This window comes from Nothoprocta perdicaria, unplaced genomic scaffold (assembly GCF_003342845.1).
Source record: "Nothoprocta perdicaria isolate Ctin4 unplaced genomic scaffold, notPer1 scaffold_65, whole genome shotgun sequence".
NCBI classification, from domain to species: domain Eukaryota; kingdom Metazoa; phylum Chordata; class Aves; order Tinamiformes; family Tinamidae; genus Nothoprocta; species Nothoprocta perdicaria.
The window spans coordinates 2,397,053-2,409,758 of NW_020455921.1; the positions used below are offsets into that span (position 1 = coordinate 2,397,053).

At 34.0% G+C, this 12,706-nt stretch overlaps 1 protein-coding gene across 1 annotated transcript in view; it reads right to left on the reverse strand.

Moving 5' to 3' along the window:
- The window catches only part of LOC112956589 (lipoxygenase homology domain-containing protein 1), a 124,683-nt gene that overhangs the window by 10,826 nt on the left and 101,151 nt on the right, over positions 1–12,706 (reverse strand). The window contains exons 34-37 of the mRNA XM_026050096.1: positions 4,466–4,673; positions 2,832–2,891; positions 2,333–2,511; positions 1,563–1,785 (exon numbers count right to left, since the gene is read on the reverse strand). Coding sequence (XP_025905881.1) covers positions 1,563–1,785; positions 2,333–2,511; positions 2,832–2,891; positions 4,466–4,673 — 670 coding nt within the window. The remainder of the gene's footprint in view (positions 1–1,562; positions 1,786–2,332; positions 2,512–2,831; positions 2,892–4,465; positions 4,674–12,706) is intronic.

The window sequence follows — 12,706 nt, forward strand, 5'->3', positions numbered from 1 at the left end:
TACTCTATAAATGATGCAGAGCTGAGATTTCTGAAATTTAACAGCAAACGTCTTCTGTTAAAGGTGACTATTATCAGCTGCTTTCCATTCCAATTAACACAATATTGGTTTTGCTTTTAGTTCAGAAGAACAAAACCAAGGAGATAATAAATTAGACTCATAAAGCTGATGTAGAAGCAAAGTTTTTTTGCACAATAAATTGCAAGTAACTCTGTGCATTCAAGATCACTTTGCCACCTACCGTGGCACCTGCTTAAACTTCTCTTGGACATGAAATGGCAAAGATTTGGGGGAATATGTTTCACATTGTCCTAGTTCTTTAGTTCGCCGTGATTACTAAATGTAGTTACAAATCCAGTCTTGAAGACTTCTCAACCACAAGCAGAAACAAATGAATGCAAGAGATGAGCTTTGTTGTTTGCTTTTTAACCTAAGCACATATGGTAATGTAATAGATATTCTTTACTTGGTGACTTTCATCTCTCAATCTGAAAGTACTTACAAACAAGGAAAATTTACCACCAAAAAGATCAAAGAATTCAGAAGTGATTTTTTTTTTTCCAAAGAAGAAATAAGGAGCAAAGCGAGACTCTGAACCAAGGTCATCAGGGTTCCAGCCTACGTGTCTGTCATCTACACTGCATCATTCTCTTACTGTGAGCATGTACTTGTGCCCATAAATATATCTGCGTGTAACTACAATCAACCTTTTRATTCTACGGAGAATGCTTGTGTGCTTCCATTTAGAGACATGTAAATACTTCCCTGAATCTGGGTCATAAGTTCTGATCTAAAGCTTGTTGAGGCAGCTGATTTAACACCCACATCAGAACGTTTTGATTGAACTGACTTTTTTTTTTACCCAATAACTTACTCATTTTTCTGCATAAAACTCAGGCACAAATTATTTTAGCATTAAGTATCATAATTTGGCATTTTTATTAAATTGAGAATTGTTAGGTCAAAGAATAATATTTTTTATATTATAGATAGTATGGAGGTGTAGTTGATTTTAGTTGATAGAGTTTCTTTTRTTTTGCTTAGGATGGCATTTGCAACACAATCACTGAGCTAATTTTAACAGTCAAGTATTTGGACTGTATACATGTAATAAAAACATTGTGTTTATGTCATTTTGAGCTATTTTTAGCTCAGACAGAATATTTCTTTGGCAAGTGGTGACAAAAACATTACCTAATAGAAAATGAATTATGAAAAATTACACAGGTAATGTCAGTAAATACGAGCAGCTAAGGACTAAATAAAGGAGAACATAAATATTACATTATTACAAGAAAGGAGTATTTCTTAACATTTTTCAATGTAGCTTACAATAATGGCTGTGTGCAATCAAATGAATATTGCATTTCACACTTTATTGTACAGAAATTAAGCTGAGTAGGCACTTCTTTCCCTTACACATTTTAAATTCTTATTCAGACTTTAYGAATCATTAAATAAAGACAATAAAATCTTCTGTTTTGATAAGGGTTTCAGTTGTAATGTTAGGACAAGTTAACCTCTTCGACCACTCTACTATCCTACTGTAAATTTATACCTACCAGAAAGTGCTGCTTTTAATGGCCATTCTACAGGGAATTCGATCCATCTGTCTCCATTAAGAGAAAGAGGAAGAGTTTTATTTATAGTGAGACTGAAGGTATCCAGGGTTGATGTGTTCTGCATTTTAAAGTGATGAAAAGACAACTGGGACATGCTGTTTTCCAAACACTGAAGTCCAAGTCTGACTTTATAAAGCATTCCCAGATCCGTTGGTAAATGTATCTAGGAAGCGACAAAACAAGAATTTGACATCCCAACAGTAATATGCAGATATATGCACAGCTACTCTATAGGAAGAGAAGAAGATTTTTACAAAGGGATCAGTACTGACTGAGGCCTGGTCGCATTAATCCTTATGCTAAAAYTCCCACTAAGTTCAAAAGCAGCAGAACTGGGTTGAATGTAARCACTTTTGGAAATGCTTGTTTTATACTCTAGAGGCATTCATTGTAATTATCCTATCAAATTTAAATTACATTCTGCATTGACTTCTAAATGTGAATACTTAATGTTAATGCTATTTAAATTGATATGTATTATTAACTATGACTATTTGTTGACAAAAAGAAAGGATATATTTGATCAATACAAACTTGATAAAGCCAAATATTAAAAATGAATATGGTATGMGACTGAAAGTTCCAGTTCTGCTTTTCTGGAGTATTTAAGGAATAACATTTGCAAAATTTATAACACATACATGATGATCTCTCTTTAAAAGGGAACTCAAAGAAAATGTAAATATAGTCAAATCTATATATTATTTTACATCATATGCCACTTGGTTTTTAGCTTGATGTTCCACTTTGTTTCCCATGGAAACAAGATCTGACTTGCCGTTGCTTCCATAAAAAATCATAACCAACTTGGAAATATTTTCTGTCAACTTTTCAAAGTCTTTTTTTGTTTCTTCTTCATGTTTTGTGAAATAAATCCTCCATCTGCCTTCTAAACAAATAAAATATAGAAAATAAAAAGAAAAAAAATGATTAAAAGGTGTTCCTGATTTCATATGTTAATGAAGGTATCTAAGATAAAATTCATAAGATATCTATCTTAGTCTACACAGATAGCATTATATATGTAAGTACTTATATACTAATTTTATGCTTACTTCTTTTTGAGCTTATTGCTCAGCCTCCTAAGTATTTTTAAGTTACTTGCTATTTAGTACAAGAAAGGAGAAAATACTACGAGTACTAGCAAGTGAAAACATCCCCACATCATTATTTTAGAATGAGAAGTTGATGAAATAGCAGAAGCTCTACCTGATCTCATTTGTTCTTTTCCTAAAGGCCAGACAGCAGTGCTCCTCCTCTCCTGAATTTCTATTTAAAAAAAAAAAGAGTGAAAAAAAAAGTTAAATGTAAAAAAAAAAAAAAGAGTACTATGTCATTTAAACTGAAGGTTTCACTAGGAAGTGTTGAGTGTTGAGTGATTTTCTACTTAGGCGTCAACTTCTACATAGCATTCTATTTAATGAACKGATTCTGGAGAAAACTCCATACTACAAAATGTTTGTTTTTCATCTTAAAGTATTTCTGGTTCGTTAGTATAATTTATACTCTGGATGAATTAATATTTTTAATCCACTTATTAGGGGTTGGTAATCCCATTAATATCAGATGGCATTGATTTCCAAAACTTTTCTAAACATTAGAAAAAGAGGACTGAACCACAAACTGAAAGCTTTCTACTGACATTGCAATTAAGTTTGGATTTTCCAATTATAAAAGAAAAAAATAACATAACATATTCTTCAACTATATTAATGATGCTTTCTGGTCAAAGCAATAAAAATCTTTTTCTAAATCAAAACAATAAAAATCTTTTTCTAAATCTTTTTTTCCTTCTTTTTCTTTTTGAGTAAAAATAGATTATGTAACCTTATATATATATATTAAATATTCTTCTGTTTTGTTATGAGTATTCCTTTCTACCGTGTAAATCAAAGCTGAAATTTACTTGTTTCTGTGCAAGTAACAGCTTCAAAAATGAAGAAAATGTATTTCAGGGTATTCAATTTAGTCTCAACAAGCTATCTTTTCGACAAACATCATCATGCCATTGCAGGTATAGCAAACAAAGAAGCTTTGGTTCCAGGAGGAAAAGAAGTCAAATGTGGACTAGATGATCTCTAGAGGTCCCTCCCAGCCTTAAGGACTCTATCTTTCTTTGATTTATTGTAATCTAAAGGCCCAAGTAAACTGCCTATTGACAATCATAGTGGACTTTGGTTGTGTGCTCTTCAGATTGGTGGGTGCTATGCTTCCATCCTGGGCTGAACACCAGATTTCCTTTATGTTGAAACCACATTACCAGAAAGGGGAATCCTATTAATCTTGTTATTGGGTCCATTAATCTTTAAGGATAGGTACAGACAGAGACCAAACAGTTCTCCTGTGGACTGGTTAGCTCCTCAGTGTTCCCAAATGGTGTTTCCATCTAGCTTCTGGCAAAAGTTATCCTAATATTGTGACATAAAAAATATTGAATATTTGTCTGGAATATAGTTGGAATATCTCTGTTTCTTGGTTTGCCCTACTATTTATCTTACTTTCACTAAGCTAGTGAGTAGTAGCTAGAAGTATTCAAAGCTTTGAAAAGTATGTGCAATACTATTCAAAACAGTATTTTGTCACAAGTGACAACATAGAAGTAAGACTTGGAGGGACAGCAATTTGTAAAGAGAATAACCTATATTTTGTCATTTTATGCCACTGTAAATCTGGAGTAACAAAGCAGAAATAGTACTCAAAACAACAATGTTCAGAGACATTAATTTCCTTTAAAATAAAAATGTTCTATTGGAATATTATAAACTATAAACTGTTTATAGATGAAAATCACATAGATTCATTCTGCAGTTTCTTAGCAAAAGATAATTGAAAATAATACTGACCTGTGGCATTTAGAATTACTGAAACAGGTCTTTTTCCATCATGTTTGTCTTTTAGCCATGTTTGAGCCACAAAAAGTGTTTCTGTCCCTGAAGTTGCTGACTCTTTCACAATGATCTTCTCCAGAAGCCAGTCAGAGCCTTTCCCTTTTTCAACAACCATTTCTTGCAGAGGCCCAACATCTACCGCTTCCACTTGGAAAACATCTACCTGAAAAGTTTGGAATAAAAAAGACATGCCTATGAAACAAAAGCATGAAACTAAATTAACTGTGGATTTTGAAATATGAAAGTGAAGAAAATTGGGATTTTTTTATTAATTCAATAAATACCAACAGCAGCAGAAATTATATATTTAAAGAAGCTAAACTCTTGCATTAAGCAGGAGTCCCTTTGTGGTTTTGTAATTTACTGTTAAAACACCTATTCCCTACACAAATCAATTGGTTGTTCATGCTCACTTCCTGAGAGATTTTCCTTCACAAATTTCTCATTTAATGATTTACAGAGATAGCATTTTAAACATCCTTTACTCTCGACAAAATAGACCCTAAGGGCTCCCTTCTGTGAGATAAAATGAAGAGGATGAGAATAATAGAAATGAAGACAAGAGAATGGCATTCTATTCTCTTGGGAAAAAATGACAGACTTGGTCCCACATCTGAGTTAATTCTTGCAGAGTGAATTCTAATAAAATTAATTGCATTTTAGGAAAAAATAACAGACCAAGTAATAAGTTTAAATTAGTTCTACTATTCAGTCATCAGTTAAAAATTCCACAATATTTTGAAAAATGTTGAGAACTTTAAAGTAAAAACCATAAAGAAAATGTAAAGATGCTATGCCCAGAACATTTTCACAAGTGCAGTTTTGGTTGATTGTGGGTCCTGTATCTATTCTATATTTATCTCATGTGAAAAGCAGAGATTAATTCTTGGCATAAAGTCATGTTTTATGTTTTGCTTTATAGAAGTATGAAGGATCATCTGATTTCTATTATGGTTGATAATTGTCATAAAAACTAGTGGTAAAATCTAGTGTGATTCCTTATGAAATTTTTAGCATGATTCAAATATATAAAGATGGGTTTGAGGGGACTACATAGCAATAATGACCAAAAATACTTGAGTCTCAAGACTCTGTTGCAGCCTTGGTCACTCTGAGGAGATTTAGTGAGTGCAGCAGGGAAACAATCCTTATTCAGAGGATTATGCAAACACTAAAAAGAGAAAAGCAGTCATCAGCCAAACATCAGAACCTTTCCTGGGAATGGTTTCAGCTGACCAGATTGCAGCTTAATGGGACTCAACAGGAGTTAAAACATTGAGTGTGAAATCTCAGATAATATATAAAAACAACCATTAAAAAGAGGAAAGRAGATGACCCAGCAACATGAGAATTTCTTTTTTTTTTTTTTTCCTAGTTGTTTTGATGGGATATCTTCACCTATTCTTTCATATTTTTCATTAATATGTGTATGTATGTATGCATGTATGGGAATGATGTCTTTAACAGCTTCCTAAAAATAATCACCACCCTATCATTGAGTTAGTCACAGAATCACAGAATGGTTGAAGGTTGGAAGGGACCTCTAGAGATCATCCAGTCCAACCTCCCTGCTCCAGCAGGGACACCCAGAGCACGGGGCACAGGGCGGCATCCAGGCGGGTTTGGGAGACCTCCGGAGAAGGAGACTCCACAACCTCCCTGGGCAGCCTGTGCCAGGGCTCTGTCACCCTCACAGTGAAGTTCTTCCTCACACGCAGATGGAACTGCCTGTGTTGCAACTTACACCCATTGCCCCTTGTCCTATCACTGGCCACCACTGAGAAGAGTTTGACCCTTTCCTCCCTACATTCTCCCCTCAGATACTTATACATATTGACCAGATTCTCTCTCTTCTCCAACAGGCCCAGCTCACTTAGTCTTTACTCATATGAGAGATGCTCCAGTCCCTTCATCATCTTTGTTGCCCTCTACTGGACCCTCTCTAGAAGCTCCACACCCCTTGATCTGATTCCTTTTAGACTGAAAAGGAATGCTATTCAAAAGCTGCTGTAGTGCCTCATCTAACCATCACCTCTGCATTGTTACATCTGTGCTTTTACACAGGAAAGAGGAAAAAGAGAGAAGCAAACTGGCAAATTTTTTTTTACGAAAAAGTGTTAAAAGGACACTAGACTAGCTATACTTCCTTGTGATGACTCAAGGTAATCATGTGTTTAGGGAATTTTGACCATCAAAAAGTGTACGAAGGAAATGAAGATTAAGCTTCTCAGGATAATGATATTCCACAGCAACAGTTAGTACATTATAATGGTTGAAATTCTAGCCAGAGTGCATGAGTGAAGAGAAAGAGGATCCTCTTTTTGCATTTTCCATGATTAAATCAAAAAGTAGCATTTAKCATCAACACCTCAATTACGGTTGATTAATGCTGTATTAATTTAATTAATGTATTAATGATTGAATGCCAATAATCTGGACCATAAATTTATCTTAATTATTATATGAGTTTTATCATTTATCTATTCTATCTTTAACCGGATTGGTAAAGTTATAGCATTATAAWGGAATAAGCATATAATTGCTTACCACACTTTTAAAATAAAAATGTATTCTGAATACACAGAGGTGAAACATGGGTCAAAAACACAGATTAACTCCATTTAAAAACATACAAACCCCTGCCTCTGTTATGAAATAAATATTTTAAGTTCCTCAAATGTGAAAATACTTTTAGGAATTAGTATTCTATCATTACAAATGTCTATGCTCGTATTAATATAAAATACATGAATCATTCCATTGGAAAAGTATGACAAAGTTTTTGCCAGAGCAGAATACAGACTTTAAAAGAAAAGAGTTTTGAACCTATCATCAATTTCTCCAGAAAAGTGGTCTGTGGACCACTTTTGAAGAGTCAAGGATAAAGGAAAAATATAAAGAATACCCTATAGATTTCTAGACTTGAGCTGGAAGTCCCCTGGAAGCAGGATAGTTGTGTTTGAATTGCTCTAAGCTTGAGAGTCAATAAATTCTATTAAGCTAGAACATCTTCATACAACATCAGCTGAAATATTTGTACACTACTCTCCCTAGTGTGCATAGTTCTAAAAGCACTTAATAGCTCAGGTGCAGCTCATGCTATGGGTTATTCATAACCTGGATAAAACAGCCACAGATAACAAAGTGGAGCATACCAGTGTATTTTATGATACTGGTATTTTACGAAAAGTTTTCCAAATCATTTTTTCCTCTGAAAAGCAGTATATTTTAGCTGAATAAACCTTTGTGAAAACTATGAATTTTGGTTTGCATTAGACATACTATCTCATAATTTGCCAGTGTGCAATCTTGACAGACACATTTTAGAGCATATCTATCTCAGAAATCCACAGCTAAATTTGCAGACAGTCCAGACATCTAAYAAATTATGTGTTGAAAAATGAGTAACTGGACTCAGAGTTGTAAGACCAGCAGTAAACGCATAGAGGAGACTACATTTTCTTTTTACGTGTACTTTTTAAAATTTTATGGAGTGATAAGCTTTACTCTATTTGAGATACAAAATAAAAGAAAAAAAAAGAGCAGCAACTATAATTGTCAGACCTGGATGAACAATTTACAAGAGGCAATCACTATATTTATTCTCTTTTTATATGACCTCTAACATGAGGCTTAAAACTTTTACAAAAACAGAAATAAAGAGAAAACACATGGAAGATAATTAAGTTTACAGAATATTAAACATTTTTTTTTGTTTTCCCCTCAGRAAAAAAGGGATTTTTTTTTTAGGTTCTGTTACAAATTTTGGTTTAGCWCCACAAAACTCATGTTAAAACAGTATACAAATAATAGTATATAAACACAAGTTAAAGATCATGCAACTGAGGATGATGGAAGGAGAACTGAGCAGCTGAGACGGACAATAATGTCAAAGTCTGCATTATGAATTGTCTGGGACCTAGTAGATTGCCTTTAAGCAGAAAGAGAATTTCTCAGATAGGAAAATAAACATTGAAAAGTGCCTTAAAAAACTCATGCAAGCCATTTGAGCTTCCTTTAAAATTTATTTTTTGTACAAGCCTTTTCAGATTTTCTTCAAATGTTTATTTGTTTTCCTGTGATCCAGGTTCTGAGGATTTATTTTGATTCCATGACCCAATTTGACTTTACTCAATACTCCTCAGCGTAAGCACTGGCAACACAGCACTGTCTGTAGCAGTTGCAATAGCTCTTGTAAGAGCAGGAGCATTTGAACAGTCACCATACAATATTTACCTTTATAAATGCCAATCATTTTACAGGTTCAGTATTTCAGACTTGATGGTTGGTTAATGATGATATTCCCAGCAGAACAGAGAATAGCAAGTCAAGACACACCATATGCTTAAATTCCTCAGCCTGTATGCACAAGTGATTTCCCATACTACTAATGTTACTGTCATTTTAATAGGCTTTCACTGGAAAAGGAGTTAAAGTGTTTAGATAAAGCACCTTTTGTATTAAGCTTTGCAAACTTATTGATTTGCTGCCTATTTATTCTGATCTCACTTGTAAATCTTGAGGAAACTCCACTGAAGTCAAAAGGGTTTTATTCCTGGGAGGCCAAATAAAGGCCCATAAACACTTAGTCAGAATCACAAATAATGCCTGCCCATGTAGTTAATGTAGTCAAATGAAACAAATAACTTTCGATATCTCACTTCTCAGACCATGGTGACATGTGCTGTTCCAGCTGCAGCTGGACCACCCCATCCTAATTGCCTGTCACCAGGTGATCTCCCAGAGAGAAATTGTCACCATCTTAGCTATGTCAGCTGAAAAATGTCCRAACTATTAATGATATTAACAGTAAAAACACATTAAACATTTGGACAGAATCACTGTTGCTGCACCAGCAGACGTAAGCAAGAGTAATGGCAACCATTGGTGGTAATATCTTCACCCAGCCCAGTAGAAGGATAACTTACCCATCTGGCTGTACCCTCAACATCTTCTATCCTGTCCTCTCTACAAATAGCTTTTCTATACATCTGAAAAATCCAGTCCTGAACTCCCCCCTCAACTCACATTTTTGCAACCATTTTTTTTTTAATTTTTTGTTAAAACCCCATCAAAAAATGGATTGTAAATGTTTATCTTTTAATAAAAAAAAATTTAAATTACAATGAATGCATGATTACAGCTTTCTGAACCCCTCTAGTTATCATGGTTCATCCATCTTCAACAAGATTAGTGAAGAAAAAATTAAATAAGAGAGACAGCAAAGAAACAAATACTATTTGTCCTGGAACAGATCTTATATTAACTTGCTTAGTATAACTGAAACAGTATCTTTTTAAATTAGGATTTGTATTCATTGAACGGCAAAAGGAATAAGACAGACTAGTGGCATATTATAATAATCAGCAGCTATGATCATTAACTAAGTCATAAAAGGCATTTCAATAAGACTTTAAGTAAAATATATTTAATAAAACGCAGAAGGACTGTTATAGATATCAATATCATCAGCCACATCGACATTTGTAAACATATGATATAATATTCAAAAAGAAAAAGACAAACGTTAAAAGCATCAAATTCAAACCTATCTGGCTCTGACATCCTGAAGGTTGTTAATACAGTAATAATAGTAGGAGATCTGATTTGAGTGTTAAAGAAAATAGGATGGATATTATTTGCTTCTTTTTCAGTAACCCATTTAATTGCAGAACACTTTGATTTAGACAAAAGAATCCAAAATTCAAGTAACTCTCAGGCAGGCTCAAGTTGTCTGGCTGAGTGGAGTAGTAACCAGCTGGTCTCCAAAAGCAGCCGGAAAGGAGAAAGTTCTTGAGCAGGCGGGCTGCAGTGAGGCTAGTTCACAAGCCTCATTCGTGTTTAATGTTTGTAGCAGGTAACTGGAGGAAAACAGGACTTTACAGATGACTCAAAAACAATCTCCAGTTCTGACACTTGAAGGAGTAGAGTGATGRATTGAAGAGGGCTCCGAAAAGAATTGTGAGGGTGAATAAATCAATGGAAACCCTGCGGTACAGTCAGTCCAGCAGCTTAATCTATGTAACTTGTCCAAGACAAGCATTGTGATTTGATTATTGTCACGAATATCTTCAAAGGAAAGAGAAAACTGGTGCAAAAGAATGATCAGTCTAAAAATCAAAAATGTCCAAAAAGACAGAAATCTAGCACCTAGCAATTAAAGTTTGACAAATACAGACAGAAATAGTGCCAGCCTTTGGAAAGAAAAGATATKTATACTTTAGAATTACCTTCCAAGCATACAGGTCCTTCATCGCTCGAAGCTATTAAATCTGTATTTTTTCTTTTTTCTAAAATATTTGCTTTAACTCAATCAAAGCTTTCGGACTTGAACAAAAATTAACTTAGTTCATGTTGCATTGGGGAAAAAGTCATTGAATATTTTATTTGCTGAAAAATGCAGACTTGGATTGATCATACTTACTTTTAAATTCATGATGAATTAAGCTAATAAAAGCAGGTGGTTTTTTATTTTAAGAGTATTCTTACTAAAGAGAATTTTATGTATTTATTTTAAAAATACTCTTATTTWAAAAAAAAATCTGGCATAGAATTTGCTCAACTAACTTTGCCGATCTAAAATAGAATCTATTGTAAGATAGTTGGCAAAATTTCCTGGAAAGCAAGGCTCCTGAGAAAGCAATAGGCACCCTCTGAGGATAATTCATTCCCTTTTAAGATAAATGTCTGAAATAAAGAAGGTAGCCACCTCCTGGAAAAAATCCCTTTCACTCCATCGCTGCAGAAAAAAACCCCCAAGCTATCATGTTAGAAAAGACATGCACTTTAAAGCTAAAGCTAAATGAGGTTAACTTCTTTCTAGACATTTGATTTCTTTAATTTATTTTTGAGATGTAAGTAAAAAGAGAACAACTCCCCAAGTAATTCATTTTAGAGTTAATTAATTTTGCCCACTTTTTAATTCCTGGCAACAAAGTCTTATATTTCTTCTTGCCTGAAAAAATGTCAGGAAAACAAGATTACTTTTTTCCAACATAGTTCTAATACAATGGCCTATGTTATGAGGGGAGTCCAACTAGATGATTTCAAAGGTATGTTCTATGTTTACCTCCTATAAATCTGTTACTGACTGTGAAATTCCACCTCAGTGTAATTAGTGAGTACATACAGCGCCCAGATATTTTCCACTSTTCCAGGATTATCTAAACCTTTAATCATGTTCTGTCTTTCTGGTTTTCTTCTCATGGTTTGTGACAACCTCTATTTCTTTCTCTATGATGGTATTCCATGTGTTCCTAACTTTCACCTGAATAATTCTCCTATTTTTTGACCAAGCCATGTTACTGTTCATTTCCATACTACAGTATCTTGGCTGGCAGCCTATAACTGAGATTAATATATTTGGGTCAAYAGCACTTCGCAATTATTTAATCATGTCGGGTATGCTTTCCCTTTCCACAAGACAGTTTTATCAGAAGTAACAGAATAGTACAGTTCTAGATGTGATATGATATGGGCATTGCAGACAAATAGTAACTTCTTAACAGTGACCACAACATATTGTCCCACATTCTGGCCATATTTCGTGTTCTTAGGGTTTTTTTCTTTGCTTTTTTTTTTTTTTTTTAGTTTTTTTTTTCTGAAGTAATCTTTAAATTACCAATGCTTGAGCTGTAAGAAAGTACCAAAACTGAACACCAGCAGTCACTTCTTACTGACAGTTTTTGTATGCGCTACAGTTACCATGGTACCAACCTGAGCAGCTGATGTCTAAATATAGGGCAGGATAAAGAATTTCTCTTTCCAACAACTAATAGAATGAAGTAAAAATTCCCAGAGATTTTGCTGTTGCAGTAGAGTACTTAAAATAACAATCATTTCCATCACAGAGAGATTAAAATATTAAAAAGCCTTCCTCAGAACACATCTAGGATATTTTACCATWTTTCATGGAATTGTTCTAAAAAACATGCATTTTCAAAATGTATGTGTGTTGACTACACTTGATTGAAGACTATAGTTGGTTGCATTTATCAGAATTAAACTGATTTATATGAATCATACATATGGATAAAGYGTACTAGCAATTCATAGAAGTTGAACTGCATAAAAAAGTGCACAGAGATCACTCTGCCTACCTTGATAGCTTTTAGGAGAAGGTCAAACCCAGCACCAATGTCAGAACAACTTGAAAAAAAATGTAGTGCTTGCAGCACTGGTCCTAGCATCATTTAC